This window comes from Salvia hispanica, chromosome 1 (assembly GCF_029641045.1).
Source record: "Salvia hispanica isolate PSC_SH4W2 chromosome 1, Shi_PSC_v1, whole genome shotgun sequence".
NCBI lineage: Eukaryota > Viridiplantae > Streptophyta > Magnoliopsida > Lamiales > Lamiaceae > Salvia > Salvia hispanica.
Genome location: NC_142692.1, coordinates 35311845 through 35332351, shown reverse-complemented (window position 1 = coordinate 35332351; position 20507 = coordinate 35311845). Strand labels below are relative to the sequence as shown.

Here is a 20507-nt window from a genome sequence, read left to right as displayed (position 1 = left end):
TATATTTAGTTGATTTCTAATACATAAAAAAAATGTTATTTGATATTTTTAATTTTACAAAATTTAAAACTGAATTTGTTCGTTTTCTCTATAATTTCAAATAAATTAATAAAGTAACAAATCATGCTTTATTTTTTTATGAATTTTGTGAAATTGAAAATTTCAATAACATTTTTTTACGTATTAGAATCAAACTAAATATATAAATTGAAACGAACAATGTTAAACGTGCTTCAAACAAGAGTGGTGCTCACATAAGAAGTTCACATAAGGTATATAGCATATCATTCCTTTTCGTTTGAAACCTTTTATTTTAAATTGAACTTTGCATAGATGCAAATTGATATTAGGCCAATGTACCTTTTTCTAGGTAATTTTACAAAGTTTTAACTTGAAATTTAAAATTATAGTTCTCTATTATTTAGTATAGCTAGTACGTAGTATTAATAGCTAGCTGCTAGCATGCAACTTAATTGCCAAAATATACAAATTGATTTCATAAAAGTGATCAATATTATACAAACTAACTCAATTCAATACAAACTTAGTGAAAAACATAATACGCCATATAAGAACTTTATAGAGTTTAATTTTTGAAGTTTCATTGATAGAGTTGAGAAGATGGGGCAGGATCCTTTTTCACCTATCAATGTCAGTTTCTGCTTTCTCTTTCAGTTCATCTTCTCCAATGTTTCTTCATCAATTTGTTGCTCCATTTTCAACACAGAATGTGCAGGCAAACTATTCGACAAAAGTCATCAACCACTGAATTGCTTTCTTGGCCGAAAAGGGAAGTCTTTCAGCTGCAAATTTCCACAAATCAAGAAATTTTTTTATTGTTGAGTAATTTCCATATATGATAATACTCACTTTTTCTTTTCTATTTCATTCTCTCTACTTTTTTTCTTTCTCTTACTCTATATAGATGGTTACTTTTTGCTAAAAATAAAAATAATCAATTAACTTTAAACTTCCTGAAATAGAAAAATGACTCGATTAACGTGAAACGAAGGGAGCACTTTTTTACCTATCAGCTTATTATTAAATAGTACTCCCTCCGTCCCAAGGAAGATGACCCCTTTCTTGGGCGGCACAGGATTTTATGCAAATTTATTTTGTGTGTTGAGAGAAGAGAGTAAAGTAAGAGAGAGGAAATAAAGTAGAGATAAATGTGTTTCCATTTTAAGTAATGAGTCATCTTAGTTGGAACAAACTAAAAAGAAAAGTGGATCATCTTAATGGGACGGAGGGAGTAGTTATTTGAACTATGGAATTTAATGTAACTGTCCTTGTAGTAAGATAAACATAGCAGTACTAGTTCTACTCTTGGGTCCAATAATTTTGAAGGTACGAAAAAACAAAAAAAGACTGCTTTTTGTTCATTTTGAATTGGAAAAGAGACTATTTTCAGCTTTTAAAGATCCTGTTTTTATCTCAACTCTAGCAGATGGGTAAAATAGTAGAGAAATTTTTTGCAGTTTCTGTATAGTTTTGTAGAAAGATCATCAATGGTGATGCAAATTCCAAGTTGCTTTTTGGCCGAAACAGTTTGATTATGCTCTCATCAGGTACATCTCCCTTGTTTCTTCTTTACTTCCTTTGTTGAGCTTGATTTCATCTGTGTGTGTGTTATTGACAAGAAACAAGAGAAATATTAGAATGTTGATGAGTAGGTATTACAAAGGAATGTGAGACAAATCCCCAAAAGGGGTTAAATAGGGCTAATGTAAGATGTTTGGTCTTGTCTAGTAAAATGCTACTTTTGATGAAATACATGAGTTAACATTGTTTGATTTGAGTTGTAGTACTATTTTTTTCATTTTACTTGCTTGTGTTGTGAAGCTATGAACTAACTTGATGCTGTCTATGTAGTAGTTTTTGTGATAAACCGACTAGTGTTTGGTGCTTGATTCTTATGGAGAAGATGAGAAGCTTTATGGAAGTGCTTCCACTAAGTTTGATGACATTCTTCGACGAATGGGAAGTCAGGGTGTCCATCATCCTCAGCCTCGTCTTGCAGATTTTGCTGATCACTCTGGGTGGTCGCAGGAAATATATATGCAGACTTTGGATCCGATTCATTCTCTGGTCTGCTTACTTATTGGCAGATTGGGTGGCTGTCGTCTCGCTTGGCATTATCTCGAAGAACACCCTTGATAAGTGCCACAACAAGATTAATGATGAACCCGGGATTGAACTGAGGTGGTTCTGGGCTCAGTTCTTTCTGCTGCATTTAGGCGGCCCCGACACCATCACAGCGTACTCTCTTGAAGACAATGAGCTGTGGCTGAGACATTTGGTGGGGATGGTGATTCAAACTGGCCTTGCTTTCTATGTACTACTTGTTGCTTCCCCCGGCTCGGATTTGCTTCCCTCTTTGAGTGCCCTCATCTTTATAGCGGGTGGAATTAAGTACGGAGAGCGTTTGTCCACGCTCTGTGCAGCCAATAGTGAGAATTTCCGTGACTCTATGCTCCCAGAGCCTGATCCGGGGCCCAACTACGCGAAATTCATGGGGGAATACGCGTTGAAGGAGGCTGAAGGGTTCAGTGTTAGTGTGGATGAGGTTGAAGAAAGACATGTTCCTGCTCAGCACAATTTCCCCAATGAACCAGGTGTACGAGAAGCTTATGACCTATTCTTGACGTTTAAGCGCCTCTTTGCTGACACAATCTTGAGCTTTCAAGATCGTGACAGAAGCACATCCTACTTCATGACGCTGTCGGGGGAGAAAGCTTTTGAGGTTGTTGAGATTGAGCTTGGATTCATGTTTGATGAGCTCTACACGAAAGCATCCACAGTCTACAATCTCACGGGATGTTTCCTTAAGATGATTACTTTCTCGCTCATGCTCATTGCATGGATGGTGTTCATCTTCGTGTGCGATAAAGCCAAGTACAAGGTGTTGGACTTGGTGATCACTCACTTGTTGCTTGGGGTGGCTGTCTTCTTAGAGATATACGCTGTTAGTGCTCTCGTGAACTCAGATTGGACGCGTAGGCTCAGGGTAAGTGACAGAAGTCGCAGAACAACTAGTTTTGCTCGCGCAATTCTATGGTTTCAGAAGCCAGTCAAGAAGAGATGGTCGGAGAAAGCTGCTCAACACAATCTACTTGATCTTTGTGTCGGAAACAAATTTGCAGTGTGCCTAGAAGTATCCGAAAGGTTACTAGAATCTATCACTACTTCGAAAAGCAGTGGCACAAGTCGTTTGTCGACGTCTCCATAGATCTGAAAAAGCTAATATTCGAGGAGTTGAAGAGCTACACAAATTGCTCTGCTGCTGCTATGTGGAATAGAAGGGGAAGTTTCACTCTTAAAAAGTATCCCTCCCTCCGTCTTGGTGAGATGAAAGAGATAGAATTTGACCAGAGGATCCTCCTCTGGCACATCGCTACGGACCTCTGCTATTCGCTGGAACCACCCGACAACGAAAGCAGGGAGGCTGAACTTGCAGGCCACAGCAAGCACATATCTGAATACATGCTGTATCTCCTCATTGTCTACCCTTTCATGCTGCCAATGGGGATCGGGATGATAAGGTTCCGGGACACGTGTGCTGAGGCAAGAGTGTTTTTTAGAGAGAGGGGCGCGATGATATCCAAGAAAGACAAGGCGTGCAAGAAGCTGCTGGAGGTGACCACCCAAGTGCCACCGGCTAAAGTGAAGGGCGACCGGAGCAAAACCGTGCTGTTCGATGCTTGTGAACTGGCTAAGTCTCTCTTAGATGTGAAGATACAGTCGCAGAGGTGGGAGATTATAAGCAAAGTGTGGGTGGAGATGCTGGCTCATGCCGCCACAAATTGCAGCGCCAACCACCACGCCCACCAGCTGCGGAAGGGGGGAGAACTGCTAAGCCATGTATGGCTTCTCATGGCACATTTAGGCATCACTGAGCAGTTCCAGATATCTCAAGGTCATGCTAGAGCTAAAATGAGGGCACGTTAGACCTAAAATCGTACTCCTTCAGTCCCATTCAAATTGGCTACTGATTTCTAAATAACCATGTCGAAAATAAACGTACCAAGTCAAGAGAGACGGATGTAGGGGGAGTATTACTATATAGATTCTAGCAACCTTATTGAGAAATACATTTTTTTCTCAATCAATATTCTAGTGGTTTTTATATGATGTAGTTTTAATGTAATGGTAATTTAACTTTCAAGAGTTTAGGGTGGTTGTAATTTTGCTGATTTTTTTCCATCTAAAACTTGTACTACCTGCTTAGAATTTGTGCATGTTTTAACACTCCATAAGATATGAGTTTGAATTTGACTATTAAATAATGTCCATCGGTAACTCTGTTCACACGATGCCTCCTAATTAATTTTTGCTTTCTTTAACCAAACAATAGGCAAATACAAAAATCAGGAAGTCTTAATTTTTAATTTTATTTTCTTGAATGGGACAAAATAAAAAAAGTCTTGGTAGATGAAAGGACTCTCTCTCGTTAATTCAATCCCATAGGTAATGTTTGGTAGGGGTGATAACTCATCTAGGGATGTAATTTTATGAATTCATAAAATTACATCCCTAGATCATAAAATTACATCCCTAGATGAGTTATCACCCCCACCAAACATGCCATAATTGTACATGGAATAATGAATGCCCTACCCTCCTTTTATCTTTAAGTACTAACTTTTTTCACTTCTCTCACACACAAAGCATTTATCACAAAGCATTTATCAAGTACTCCCTTGGTTCCGCAGTAATGAAATCATTTTGTCATTTTAGTAGCTTTCATAATAGTGAAGTCATCATTTACTTAAAGTCAATACATTTTTTTTTTATTCTTTCTTACTTTATTCCTTCTTTACCTTTTTCATTTCTTACTTTACTTAACTCTCTTAACAAAGTTTTTTTGAATTGCGTGCCGAAAAGAAACGCTTCCATTATTATGGAATGGAGGGAGGACGTGTTTTCGCTTCTTGAACTTGCTCAAGATCATACAAGTTTTAATTTTAATTTTATTTTCATGAATGGGACCAATCAGAAAAGTCTTGGTCGATGGAAGGATTTCCCTTGTTAATTCAATCCATTTATTGTACTGTGTACATGAAATAATGAATGCCCCACCTTCCTCTCCTCTTTAACCTTTTTAACTACTCTCTCTCATACACACAACATTTACTGCATTCATCTAAAAATCAAGCAATAACAATTCCAAACCAGCATCCATAAAAGCAAGAAGGCATAGGTTGGGAATACTAACCTTCACTTTGTTCAAACACATTGTGATCATCAATGGGTGAGAACATGGCTGTAGATGCAGTTGCATCTGTGGTGCTCCAGAAGCTAAGGGAGTTGATCAAGGACAAGTCCTTTGCGAGCAACAAGATCATCGGCTATCACCTCAGGGAGATGGAGCGGATCCTCAAGAATACGAGCTGGCTCTCCTTGGTTGGTGCTGCAGATGAGGAACCAAATGCTGAAGAAATCAAGAACCTGAGGAAGGAGTACCTCGACCAGATCTACTCAATCGAGGACATCATTGAGTCCTTTGCTCTTCGCTTCACCCGCCAGAGGAAGAAGCACAGATTCCTCGTGAATCATGCTCGCTTCCTCAAGAAACTCCCAGCTCTCCCAATGCTCGACTACAAACTCCGCAATATTAAGACGAAAGTTAAGAAGCTCAACAAGCAAACAAACAGCCTTGAAGGAAACAGCACAGTGGAAAGACAGGAAATCAGACAGACTCCTCCACTTTCTTTCATTCATGAAGAAAGTCAAGGTCAGAGCTCAAGCATGAATAGCGTGGAGAGCAGAACAAACAGCCTTGAAAGCAGCAACATAGAGGGAAGACTCGAGATCAAACAGATTCATGAAGAAACTCAAGGTCAGAGCTCAAGCATGAATAGCGTGGAGAGCATAACAAACAGCCTTGAAAGCAGTGACATAGATGGAAGACTGGAGATCAAACAGGCTCCTACACTTTCTTCCATTTGTGAAGAAACTCAAGGCCTGAGCCCAAGCATGAAGCGCATCAAGAGAAGTCCCGCTTTAGGAAACATACAAGAAAGGCCACCAAATCTATGCAGCAACCACTCCTTCAAAGTGCTCTCACGCAGTGATGCCTCAATTATTCGAGAAAGGTGTGAGCATTCAAAGCTCATGTGTAGTCACTCCTATGACAGGGGAGGACCATCCATGGTCGGAAACCAAGGCAAGGTAGAAGATCTCCTGCATAGGCTGGAGAATTCGGATGACTGGATAATCCCAATCTTAGGGGAACTAGGCTCAGGCAAGACGATGCTGGCTCATACCGTCTATGGAAACAGAAGCATGAAGAACAAGTTCAAGCGTGCTGCTTTGGTGAACATTTTCAAGGAATCTACGATAAAGGACATCCTGCTCGCCTTGCTGAACCAGGCGAAGAAGAAATCGGAAGTGCAAGATGGGAGCGATGAGAAGTTCCTCAAAGACAGTCTCAAGGAGGAACTCAATGATCGGACATACTTGGTCATGCTGGATGGAGTTCAGTCATTGAATCAATGGAAAAGACTTAAAGATGCCTTCCCAGATCGACAAAATGGGAGCAAGATCATCATTACCACCCGCGATGAGCAAGTAGTGATGGATGCTGATCCAATGGGGAGGCGGATATATAATTTGGAGAAACTCAGCCCTGAAGAGAGCTGGACTTTGTTCATGAAAAAGGTGGGCTCACCAACAGATCCAGAAAATTCTCTGAAAGAGGAAATTAATAAAGTATGCAGGGGGCTGCCTTTGAACATTGTTCTGCTCGGGAGTCTGTTGTCAATGAAGCAGAGAGGGCAGTGGTCGGAAATAGTCGAGAAGATCGCCAGAAATTGGCAAGCCTCAGACATTATGAACTTGAGCTACAATGATCTGGATCACCATTTGAAACTGTGTCTCATCTATATGACACTGTTTCCCAAAGAACTCGACATTCCAGTGAGGAGGCTGAAACGGTTGTGGCTTGCTGAGGGATTCATAGAACAACGACAGAATGGAGAGTTCCAAGAAGATGGGGCGCAAGAGTATTTCAAAAATCTGGTGAAACGAAGCTTGATAATGGTGTCGAAACAAAGGTCAGATGGAAGTGCTAGAAGGTGCCGGTTGCAAGGAGCCCTCCACGACCTCTTGTTGGAACAGGGACGGGATATCCGCCTTTTTCATGTTCATCCTGGATCAGATGGTTCTTTCGAAATGAGGAGACTTGTTGAATATGCTGATGCCAGGAATGATCCACTTGACCCTTGTCACACTAGACATGTCAGGTCTTACATATCTTTCAACCCGCAGAAAAAGGATACTCCAGCAAAGCATGTAAATTCTCTTGTTAGTAACATGGGCAAAGGGCTTGGCTTGCTGAGGGTACTTGATCTGGAGGGAGTCTACAATCCTAATTTGCCCGACAACCTAGGTGACTTGTTCAATTTGAGGTATTTGGGATTGAGATGGACTTTCTTGGATAAGCTTCCTAAATCAGTTGGTGAACTCCCTTATCTCCAAACGTTAGACTTGAAGCATACACGCATAGACAAGATCCCGACCACCATTTGGAAATTGAAGAATCTCCAGCACCTCAATCTCGATGAAGTTCATCTAGACAAGGATGCGCCTCTGCATTGCCGCGAGTCCTTGCCCGATCTCCAGACACTCTGGGGATTATCAGTCAGCCACGAGAGCCCGATCAAAAATGGTTTGAGCAAGATGAAACACCTAAGAGAATTAGGAATTTCTTTCTGTTTCATCAACCACAGTGATGATCGTGATCCTTTCCAAGACAGAGGTAAAGGCCAATCTACAGAAGCTTTGGTGAAGTGGATTTCTGAGCTAAAGGATCTTCAGTCATTGAGGTTGCGATCTAAAGATGATTGTGGGAAACCTTCAGATCTTAGTTTAAGGCCGTTTTCAGGCTTGACAAAACTTTCCCACATGAAGTTACTTGGGAAGTTGCAACAACTTCCTCCCTCGGATCAGTTTCCACCTCATATTAAGGTTCTCACATTATCATTGTCGTTTCTATCCAAAGATCCCATGCCAATTCTTGGACGGCTCCCGGATTTAACAGTTTTGAGGCTGCTCGGTAACTCATTCCTCGGGGAGAAAATGGTCTGCCACAGTGAAAGCTTTAAGAAACTTGAGGTTCTAAAACTCTGGGTGCTCCAAGATCTCAAGGAATGGAAAGTCGAAGACGGTGCAATGAAGAAACTCAAAGAGGTCAACATTAGAAGGTGTTCCAAGCTCGACAACTTCCCAACCAGCTTGTTGGAGCAGGAAACTTTCAAAGATTTGACCTTGAACAACATGCCCCCTGGATTCAAGAATAATATTGAAGAAAAGTATCACTGCAAGGTCTACATCAAAGATTTCGAAGAACACCTTATTGCTCAAGTTTAGGGAGGCTCTTTGAAGAATGTCTTAAATATTAGTACTATTATTATTATTAATATCATGTTCAGCTGAATGTATATTTTTCTCCAAAAAGAATTAAATGGATTCTACAGCTTGTTTAAACTGAACTCAGAAACACATTTCTGCATCTTTTGTATTAATAACTCTTTGCATCTAATTTGAAATGCACGCATCTAATTCAGTGTCACTCTCTTAACCCCTGTATTCACATTTTTCTGGTAGGAATATGTGTGTCTAAAGATTAAAGGTTAGATATTCACCATAATTAGATTGTATCAAACAGCTGGTGTGTACAAGTTTTATATCAATAGATTTTAGATGATCCCAATTCGAGTATCAATATCTTTAGACAAACTAATTTTTCAACATATTTTCTGCAATCGACAATAGATATAATGGAAATGAGCAAGGAACATTAAATGCATCTGTTGATTTCAGCTTATAAGAAACAGAAATTCTCAACAAAAACACGCAATCGATTTACCCACCCCTCACCTGTATATCTTAGATCACGAAGAACAACACCAAATATACGAAATTAATCACCTCAGAAATAGGAAATATGAAAAATCAATTTCCGAACACAAAAAAACACCTAAATTGAAAAGAAGAGCAACGATTAATACCTGGCGATCCAATTTGGAAATCACGAGATCGGAGCAGACATTGGAGAAAAGCGTGAAAAATCCGAAAATGAAGAGTAGAGAGAGATCGCGATTCATTTCTGTAAAAAGCGTCGCTGGAATTAGCACTGCGATTGGAGTGGAAGTAAACCGGAAAATGAAGGTGGAAACTGGAAACTGATAACAGACTCTTGTCGCGTTTTTGGAATAACGCTTTCAACGTTACATCGGCTGATCTCGCAAAACGTTTTCCCTTTTGTAATTATTTTGTAATTGAATTTAAATTATGTAGTAGTACTACTAATATCTGGATTCAATTTATATCTTTTGATATGAAATTATTAAAAAGGAGAAATGTTATAGTTTGTGTTAATGGGTCACCATTTTATGGAAGTTAGTTATATATTTTATTTTATATCTGTTTAGTTTGAAACCTTTTATTTTAAATTAGATTCTGCGTGATATTAGGCCAACGTAGCTACTTGATCTTCAACAAAAAGGCGACTTATCATAAAATCACGAAATAGTACTTATATTTGAGTTTTAACTTGAAATTTAAGTATTATAGTTTTAGCAAACTCATTTTTACATATCGTATTAGTTTAGACTTTAGATGATATAATTAAGGTTCTGCAGAATTTCGTATGATTTCGTTGAATAGGTAGCTGCTAGCCTGCAACTTAATTGCCAAAATATACAAATTAATTTCATAAAAATGATCAATACAAACTAATTCGATTGCCACAATATTCAAATTGATTGCACAAAAATCTTTAACATAAACTGACTTAGTCAAAAACATGTTAACCCATTTAAGAACTTAATAGAGTTTATTTGTTTGAATCTATTACAACTACTAGTACCTAAATTTTTATTCAATGATACAATTCTTTTGAAGTTAGTTGAGAAGAAAAGTAGGATTATGAACATAGTGTTCTGGAGAATGAGCATGCTAAGGAGCAGGTATTGGAGCATGACCATGACCATGATGTTTCGGAGAATGAGCATGACCATGATGTTTTGGAGAATGTGCATGACCATGGTATTTCGGAGAATGAGCATGGCCATAGTGTCTTGGAGGATGAGCATGTTGAGGAGTAGGTGCAGGAGCATGACCATGGTGTGTAGGAGAATGAGCATGTTGAGGAGTAGGTGCAGGAGCATGACCATGGTGTCTCGGAGAATGAGCATGTTGAGGAGTAGGGGCAGGAGCATGACCACGATGACTCGGAGAATGAGCATGTTGGGGAGTAGGTACAGGAGCGTGACCATAGTGTTTTGGAGAATGAGCATGACCATGATGTTTTGGCGAATGAGCATGACCATGTTGTTTTGGAGAATGATCATTTTGAGGAGTAGGGACAGGAGCATGATTGTGGTGACTTGGAGAATGAGCATATTGAGGAGTAGGGGCAGGAGCATGACCATGTTGTCTTGGAGAATGAGCATGTTGAGGAGTGGGTGCAGAAGCATGACCATAGTATTTTGGAGAATGAGCACGACCATGATGTTTTGGCGAATGAGCATGACCATAGTGTTCTGGAGAATGAGCATGTTGAGGAGTAGGAGCAGGAGCATGACCATGTTGTCTTGGAGAATGAGTATGTTGAGGAGTAGGGGCAGGAGCATGACCATGATGACTTGGAGAATGAGCATGTTGGGGAGTGGGTGCAGGAGCGTGACCATAGTGTTTTGGAGAATGAGCATGACCATGATGTTTTGGCAAATGAGCATGACCATGGTGTTTTAGAGAATGAGCATGTTGGGGAGTAGGAACAGGAGCATGACCATCGTGTCTTGGGGAATGAGCATATTGAGGAGTAGGAACAGGAGCATAATCGTGGTGACTTGGAGAACGAGCATATTGAGGAGTAGGAGCAGGAGCATGGCCATGGTGTCTTGGAGGATGAGCATGAGGAGATGGAGCGTGGTGATGGTGGTGGGAAGGAGGGCAATCATGCTTATGTTCATGGTGATGGTGGTGGTGATGCTTGATTTGTGAACCGATATTCCACATCACATCATCTTCTAGTTCATGACCAAGAGAAGGGGTATTGGTAATAGCCAAGAGCCCAAGAAGCAATATGAGAACATAAACATTTGACATTTTTATTGTTATTTTGCACTGTTGCTTGAGAAATTAGTAATACCTTCGTTGCTTTATATAGGAGTTAAATTCCAATTTTTCGACTATTATCTCCCATTTCTTTTAATCTCTTTCCGTGTTTGGAAGATTGAATCATATAATAACATTTATTTTTTCATAATTTAAATTTCTAAATCGATAAAATGAGATCAATGCATTTGGATTGCTAGTAATAGGGTTTTAAATTATATAGAAAAGGATACATAATGTCTATTAATTAGTTTGTTGGTCAATGATTTTGTATTATTACTTAATGGCAATGACATAAATTTAATTTTCCTAAACAAATTTATTTCCCTATTATAATATAGAAAAACATTAAATCCATGATTGAACATTATTATTTAGATCTTTCCTATAAACATGATAAAATTAATTGATAAAAATGTTAGTATTATTTTAAATAACAAAAAGGTATATTATTTTTATAAAAAAAAAATATTATTGTTCTAATGAGGAAAAGTTATTATTTTAATAAATAAAGGTTATTGTTTTAATGTACAAAAGTTTTTGTTCTAATGATTAATGTTACTATTTTTGTAGGAAAAAGTTACTGTTTTTTTCCGGATCAAACTAATGATTAAAAGTTATTATTCGAATAAAACTTATTGTTCTAATGAAAAATGTTGTATTATTTTAATAAAAAGAAGTTATTGTTTTAGTGTACAAAAATTATTGGTCTAATAATTTAAATTACTGTTCTTGTAAATAAAAGTTAACTAAAGTTATTGTTCTCATAAATAAAATTTACTATTTTTGAATAAAACTTATTATCATTGTGTATAAATATTAGTATTATTTTAATGAATGGAAGTCATTACTCATTATTCAAATGAATAAGTTATTATTTTAATAAATAAATGTTACTACTTGTTTTATGTATAACAATTATTGTTCTAATGAATATAGTTACTATTATTGTAGTAAATGTTATTGTCCTAATGAAAAAAAGTTATTATTCTTATAAACAAAATTTATGGTTATTAGATATAAAAATTATTGTTCATATAAGTAGAAGTTATTACTTATGTGAATAAAATTTATAATTTTTATATATAAAAGTGACATTTATCTTTTAAAAATACTCAGTATATATATTATAAATATATACGCTTGTACTATATATCTAAGTTAATTGGTGGAAAATAAGCAAGAAAAATAAACAAAATAACAAGAAAGTTCATAAAAGTGGATTTGGTCAGTAGTTATTTAGGGCCCAAAGACAAAGAGTGGTATTTGATCCAACACGAACAAATGATAAATCGCTTACATTATGTTAATTGATTGTCTTATTTAAAAATGATAGCACTCACAAGAATCTACCTGAATTAATTTGGTTAGTTTATTAACACATATTCATAATGAATATTTCACTGATATAATTCATTAAAAACAGCGCAAAAAATATATAATTAGGGTTCGGCAGTTTATGCTTTTCGTTTTATTAATGTACATATAATATTGAGTTTCGGGTAATTTCACTGATTAGCTAGCCTGCAATATAATTGCCAAAACATTCAGATTGATTTAATAAAAATCAACACAAACTAAATAAATTACCATGATATTCAAATTGATTTCACAAATATCTTTAATACCCTATTTGTCCTAAAAAAAATTAGACAAACCTATAAATTTTAATGTACAATGGGTAAAGTAAGAAGAGATTGAAAAAAGTAAGAGAGAAAGAGAAAGTGAGAGAAAATGTAGTAGAAAAATGTTAGTGGATCGTAGGATCCACGTTTTAAATGATGTGTAGGATTATTATTCCTTGACAACTTTTCATATTTAGACTTGGTCTAAAATATTTTTGGGGAGAGAGGTAGTATTATTTATATGAACAAAATTGTTACTTTTATAAATTAAAATGACATTTATCCTTTGAAAATACTCAGTACATTATAAAATAAATATGCTTGTAACGTGTAAGGAAGGCCAGTGGAGTAAAAAAAATGCGAATATCTAAGTTTAAATTTTTAATCAAATGTGATGCCAGAGTAATCAAATGTGACATATAATTTCATTGATTAGCTAGCCTACGGACTAATTGCCAAAATATTCAAATTGATTTCATAAAAATTGTTGAACACAAACTAACATCAAACACTAGGTCGAAGAATACCGCGCCATATAAAAAAGTAATAAAAGCATTTAATTTGATGCTATTACAATGAAAAGCAACTAAATTTTTGTTCAACGATACTATGCTATTGAATTTTCATTAATAGAGTCGAGGAGAAGGGGCAGGATGACGACCATGGTGTTTTGGAGAATGAGCATGTCCATGATGTTTCGGAGAGTGGGCATGACCATGGTGCTTTGGAGAATAACCATGGTCTCTTTGAGAATGAGCATGTTGAGGAGCAGGAGTAGGAGCATGGTCATGATGTTTTGGAGAATGATCATGATGTTTTGGAGAGTAAGCTTGGCCATGGTGTTTTGGAGAATGAGCATGACTATGGTGTTTTGGAGAATGAGCATGTTGGAGAGTAGAGGCAGGAGCATGACCATGACCATAACCATGAACTTTTGGAGGATGAGCGTAGTGGGCATGTGGAGATGGAGTATGGTGCCTTGGAGGATGAGCATGTTGATCGTGGTTGTGGTGGTGAGGAGGATGCATGTGGTGAGCATGTGGAGACAGAGCATGTTGATGAGGAGGATGGGCTTGGTGGGCTTGAGGAGATGGAGGATAGTAATGAGGAGGATGAGTAGGAGCATGACCATGGTGTCTGGGAGGATGAGCATGTTGACCTTGGTCGTGGTGGTGAGGAGGATGAGCACGGTGGGCTTGACAGAGCATGGTTATGAGGAGGATGAGCGTGGTGATGGTGGTAGCCGTGGTGGGAAGGAGGGAAAGCATGTTCGTGTTCGTGGTGGTGGTGGTGGCGCTTGATTTGTGAACCAATGATATTCCACGTCACATCATCTTCTAGTTCATGAGCGAGAGAAAGAGTATTGGTAATAGCCAAGACTCCAAAGAGCAAGAGAACGTAGACATTTGACATTTTTGTTTGTCAATTTGCAACTTGAGAAATTAGTAATGCATGCACTACTTTATATAGGAGCTAAATGTCCTACTTCTTCATTATTGTTGCCCCTTAATTTTAATTTTTTGTTTCCTTGTTTGGAAAATTGAATCATAGAATAATATTTTTAAAATGAGATTAACACATTTGGATTGCTTAGAGCAACTCCAAGGGAAGAAGGTAAATGAAAAGGGTATATCATGCTTATACCTTCTCAAAAAGTGCAATATGCCTTTCTAAAAAGCAATCAACTCCAAGGATAAAAGGTATATAGAAAGATATATCATTTAAAAAAAATAATAGTACAAGATGCATTAAAAAACATAAAGTGTAATACCTTCTCAAATACCTACCCCCTTGGAGAATGATTTTTTATGAAAAGAAGGTAAATATGGTGGTTATATGATTTTACCTCTCCATTGATGGAGAGGTAAAGATACCTCTTCAAAATGGGAAAAGGTATAATACCTTCTCAAATATCTCTCCTCTTGGAGAATGATTTTTCATGAATAAAAGGTAAATATGGTAGTTATATGACTATACCCCTTCATTTACCTCTCCCCTTGGAGATGCTCTTAGTAATAGAATCTTGACTGATTTAGAAAAAAACATATAATGCTAATAATTAGTTTGTTGTATTCGTCGAATAAATTTGTTGGTCAATGATAACCTATTATTATTATCACTTAATGACAATGCCATAAATTAAATTTCCCTAAACAAATGTATTACCCTATTATATTGTTGATAAACATTTAATTCATAATAGAACATAATTATAAAGATCTTTCCTATGAAAAGGATAAATTAATTGACAATCTGCTAGAGCAGGAGCATGGCCTCAATCCCGGTTGATTATTATATTATTTTAATGGTTTTAATTCCATTCAATTCGACATAATGGATTATGTTGTCCTTGCATTTAATAATACTATCTATGGGTAATAAGACACATTATATTTCATTATTGCTAAAACTTTTTTACTAAACTAAATTATTTCAAATTAAAATTATTATTTTTGTGAAATATAATACTATTATTTTTTTGAGTAAAAGTTAATATTATGTTTTGAAAAAGTGTTATTGAATGAAATTATTATTCTAATGAATAAAAGATCTACATTATTTTTTTATAAATAAATATAATTTCTATTATTTTACTACATTTTCTTTTTCGATTTCTCACTCCTTTAACCACTTCATCTCTCCTACTTAACTTACTTCGCATTAAAACTTACATCGTCTGAGATTATTTTTTTTAGATATGAGATGTTTATTTTGAAAAAGAATATGTATATAAAAAAAAGTTAATATTACGGCAAATGTCACACAAACAAGATATAGAAACTGCAAAAAACTCAACTATATGAACAAGATGATGCCTTAAAATCTAAATACTTAGTAACAAGGAAAACAACAGGCCTGCAAATACAAATAATGTAAAAGATAAGGAGTCATCAAAGTGAAGATCAATCTCAGATGATTTTGTTTCTTATCTCTTCCAGTTTCTTCATAATCTCCCCTGGAGTTCTGTCGAGCTCGTCCGCAATTTTGCGTTGCATATCCATAGGCAGAGTTGGGAACTGTTCGCACAAATCTCCATCAATCACATCCTGCAGTCACACAGGAGTTGAGTTAACAAGCAAGATAGACTAATACAAAGGAAGTGGGGTGCCAATGCATCGAGCCACGTGGAGTGAAACCGAAACATTGTGAGTTCATCAAGGAAAACTGATCAATGTAACATAAGCTAGGCAGAATCCCTGTCTAGTTCCCTCCCTATTCAGTAAGCAATATACCGTGCACAAAACAAATCGCATGCAATTATGACACACGGAGATGGAAGAATCATGCAACTCACCTTCACCGGGAAGTAGGAAGATCTATAGGCCATGTGGTCTCTGCCACACAAAGGTGGGTACTCCTGTCGAAGGTGCATCTCCAAATGAGAGAAGAAATCAACATCATCGCGGGATGTGAATGGGAGGAACGCCCCCAAACTCCCCATTACAGTCCCATAAATGAGGCACTCCCCACCTCCTGGAATCAAAGATGCCTTCTGCAAGCAAGTGACCACATCACCAACGTGGAATTGAACTATTTCCTCCACTTTGTTTGGTGCCCCATTCAGCTTCCCCTGCTCCCATTTTATCTTACCACCAGTTGGATCTTCTTCGATCTCATCAGAGACATCTTGTGGCAACCGCACAAAGTAAACGTTTCCAAATTTGTCTGCCCCTGCCATGGTGTCGAAATCTACATGCTGTGCGGCAGTAAGCCATCTGGGGACTGTGTCATCAGCGAATATGTACAGCTGGTTTTCATCACGTCTATACTTGCAGTAGTGGAATGACTGCAAAACAAACAATTACAGTATTGAGAAAAAGTTGGAAGAAACTGCACCTAGATCTATATAGTACTAACATTCTAATATTATACATCTAGGGATATGGTAAATCTGCACCCTCTGTATCGATATGTAAAATAAGGAACATAACTTGCAACCTCCATACTGAAGGATAAAACTTTATAATTTTGTCAAACATGCCAATTAATATATAAAGATGTTCAGATGACATACCTCTTGCATATCACCAACATAAATCCGATCCCGGTATGTCTGGATAGATGTAATTGAATTAGGGAACAACTTATTCTCACACTTCCTAAGCAATCTTCTTTTCCCCAAATCATACAATCTAAGCACAGGTCCTATTCCAGCCAGCAGTCTTCCCTGAAATTGGGCCAAAGCAAGAGGGACACCTTCCACTTGTGTTTTATGCAGAAGTTCAAGAACCTTCCCATCTTCCTTGAACCTATATATGTGGATATATCCAGCCTCGAAGGATCTTTTGGGCCAAAACTGTAGGCCCTTTGCTGTTCCTACAGCCAAAAGAGTTCCGTACTCTTTGTCATGAAAATTGACAGTGCACATGCTAAATGCTGCTTCACCATCCTGAAGCTCAAGTAAACAGGTCGTCTGTGTTGTCTTCGGGTCTAAAACTCTGATACAAGAAACCCACCTTCCAGACTCTGCCTTGGGATAACCATATTGTTCGTCTGTAAGAGGATTATTGTTCTCCTCATCGTCACCGTTCTCCATCTGCTCTGCGTTTCCGTTCTCACCCATCCCAGCAGCCTCAAATGATTCCTTTTTTGCAGCTTCACGTTCTTCAGCAGTGAATGCTCCCTGATCGCTCTCGATTATAAGCAAAAGCTTTCGCTTGGGATGAACAACAAACTTCCTTGGTGTATACCTCAAAGGTATAGCAGTTTCATTAAATGATTCTCCCAGTCTCTCGATGGTGAAAACCCTCAAAGCATCCCCAGCCACAGCTACAACACCTTCTGCACACTGGTCCGACGAAAAGGAGGCAGCATATTCAAGTGTCTCATATGACAGAGGGGTAAGAAGGAAGTGACCTTGGTGTATATATCCAAGCCAGGGTCTACTTGACAAGCAAAGCATAGCTTGTCTCCCTCTCACAAAAATAGAAAACAGCTTAGGTGCTCTGAGACCTAAGAATCGAGAACGAGCATCTGAGAGTGTGCCAGTCACCATATCCACAACCGTCCTGTATAGAACTCCATTTTGCAAACCAGCATTTAGAAAGAGGTTAGCGGGGTGGTCTGCTCCATCCTCACCTCCTAATGAAGCCTGAACTTCAAGAAAGAGTAGGGACTCCGGAGGAGATGAAACACTTTGGAGACTCAAAATGTCCATCGTGTCATCGGGGTCCAAAGACAAGATGCGGATCGTGTTGTCATAAGATCCAACAGCCAGAAAGCGAGATCTCTGTCGTCCTTCTGGGACAGGAGCAATATCTAAACAGGCAATGTCTCCGGACATTTCATGTTTTGCAAGCTCCATCAGCTGCCCTGTCATATCAACTTCAAAATATATTAGCTCCCCTCCACTCAGAGCAATGACAACCTGATTTCTGTTAGACCCAACCTTAACAATTGTTCTCTTTCCTGGAGTCCTCCATTCATTGATACGCCCATCTTCTCTGATATGCCTGATACCACCCGGGTGGACTTGCATCAAGGAGTCATCACCAATCAGAGAAACAGCAAGAGATGGCGTAGTGTCAAGAAATCCACTATCACTAACTTCTTCAACAGTTTCACCAATGGAAAGTACAAGAGTGGCATTTGCAAAAGAGACAACAATATAGGCATCAAATTCATCATTCACATTCTTTTTGACGGTCCATACAGCACTTGGAACACCAGGTAATTGTGAAACTGCCATTTCACTAATAGCCAAACCTGGTCTCAGTATCCGCAGAGAAGAACGAGGTCCCCGCCCACAAAGTGAAAAGATTTGAGGGGTTTCTTCCTCAAATAGATTGGACACTTTCATATCCATAATAGGCATTAAGCTCTCAATTTGATCGATCCGAACAAGATTCTTCAGCTTTCTAGGCTGGAAGAACACTGGCTGGAAACCTTCCTCAGTTTCCATCAGTGTAGCAGAAGAAGCCTCCACGTCAGGATCATCACCAATCGCCTGAAACTGATACAAGGCATGGTTTCCAAACTCTGATGCAGCAAACAGAAACCCAGATTTCAAGACACACAAGGAAGATGTGACTGGAATAGTATCAAAATACTTGATCTTCAACTCTTTAACTCTATCATTGTCATGGTCCAGTGTCACTTTGAATACATCACCATATTCAGTTTGCAACAAGAAGAAAAACATGGATTTCTGCTTATGCATAGCAGCCGAGACAATCAGAACACCACGCTCTGCAGGCAAGTCCTCACGCCTTGGTATGACTGCCCTTACATCAGGATGCCCCTGATTCTTGTATATTACGAAATTCTCCGCACAAACAAGCACACCACTCGGCCCATCCCCGCCACCGGGAACGGTCACAAGCATATTAGCACCATTGTCAACCTGCTCAGACCATTTCCTAGACACATGGTTAAGCCCCAAATCCAATTCATAAAAGGTCAAATGCTTCTGCGCCTCATTAGCAGCTTGCCCGGTGGGGTCCTGGTCCGCCTCCGAGTAATCCAGCTCTATAGCCGCAAAAATAGGATTGTCGAACCCACAATCCACCCCACAAATCGAGTAAACTATAGTGTGGCTCTTGTGCGCCTCCAACGGAGACGAAATAGTTAACCTAGCTACACTATCCCTATTCAAAACATAAACAAGCTTCTGCTTCTCGCAGGCACCAATCATTACAGCTCTACCCTTAGGGTCAATTGCCAAGTACTGGCCGGGTACTATCCTACGGCATCCCGACTTCCCAAACGTCTCCTGATGAACTTTTTCGAGCGTATTCTTCTCTTTATTGTACTCGAGGATTACAATGCGGCCCGAATCCGATCCGACCACTATGTAATCCTTTTGCGCACCAGTGAGGCGAAATTGAGCTAACGAGCGAATAGCGCCGAAGATTTCAACAGAGAGGAGAGACTGGAGCTTACCGTTGTCGTCGGGGCGCAGAAGTTCCAGGACCTTGCCGCGCGCGACCGCGATCTCCTGTGATTTGCCGCCGGAGAAGCTGCCATTTATGGCGCAAAGGATTCCGGTGGATTGTTGAAGGGTTAGACTGTAGAGGTACATGGTGATTGGCGGAGAAGGAGGTCAGATTTGAGGGTAGAGAGAGAGAGAGAGTGAGGGTTTAGAGAAACCCTAGAATTTGGGGAAGTAAAATAGGAGGGATGATTTGGCTCCTTGTTTTGTTGATTTAAGACCGCGTTTGGCTAATGAATTTAATGCACCAAAATTTGAGATCTTCAACATTATTTATAAGGGAAGATAATTCTAATTTATCAAATACTCCAAAATAAATAATGCTAATTTATCTATGTTGATCTCGATTTGTTAGTACTAGGATTTTTCATTGTCTCCTATTAAATATTTGATGTCATTTTTATATTATTTAGTATGTCGATAGTTTTTAATTCAATTCCTTTTTTTTTTCATTCTGTCACATTCTATGCCACATTTTTCACATTATTAGCAATGCAGATTGATTGTTCTAAATAAACAAATCATTTCTGTTACTCCACACAACAGCTAAAGCTATTGAATCTCAACATCATGATCAAGAAAATAGCTAATACAGTAAATAAAGAAAAAAAAATAAACCTTGAATCAAGAAAATGCAGAATAATAGCACAGATCCATAAAACAGTGCCACAATATCCAAGATTATTTTTAATAGATGGAGAGAATATGAATAAAGCTCATTTTCTCTCTTTTTCAACTTTTGGATAGAAAGTTAATTATGTAACTAGACCTCTCATATTTATTTACTTTTAATTTAATATTTTAATTATGTTTTTGGTTACCACTTT

At 38.1% G+C, this 20507-nt stretch overlaps 2 protein-coding genes, 1 long non-coding RNA gene and 1 pseudogene across 3 annotated transcripts; 2 read left to right on the top strand and 2 right to left on the bottom strand.

Annotated features, from left to right (window-relative positions):
* Nucleotides 1–1256: 1256 nt before the first annotated feature.
* On the bottom strand, nucleotides 1257–9241 carry LOC148933685 (uncharacterized). Its single transcript, XR_016134570.1, has 2 exons — nucleotides 9012–9241; nucleotides 1257–1618 (listed from the first exon to the last, which is right to left on the bottom strand). It is a non-coding gene; the product is annotated as an uncharacterized LOC148933685 (long non-coding RNA).
* On the top strand, nucleotides 1893–4165 carry LOC125220804 (uncharacterized; annotated as a pseudogene).
* LOC125220805 (putative inactive disease susceptibility protein LOV1) lies at nucleotides 5152–8572 on the top strand. The gene has a single exon (XM_048122938.2). It carries the CDS (start codon nucleotides 5248–5250, stop codon nucleotides 8368–8370), a length of 3123 nt encoding a protein of 1040 aa, XP_047978895.1. The 5' UTR covers nucleotides 5152–5247; the 3' UTR covers nucleotides 8371–8572.
* Nucleotides 9242–15474: 6233 nt separating the features above from the next.
* Nucleotides 15475–19893, bottom strand: LOC125221637 (spliceosome-associated protein 130 A-like). Its single transcript, XM_048123816.2, has 3 exons — nucleotides 16765–19893; nucleotides 16045–16536; nucleotides 15475–15796 (listed from the first exon to the last, which is right to left on the bottom strand). Exons 1-3 carry the CDS (start codon nucleotides 19768–19770, stop codon nucleotides 15659–15661), a joined length of 3636 nt encoding a protein of 1211 aa, XP_047979773.1. The 5' UTR covers nucleotides 19771–19893; the 3' UTR covers nucleotides 15475–15658.
* Nucleotides 19894–20507: the final 614 nt, after the last annotated feature.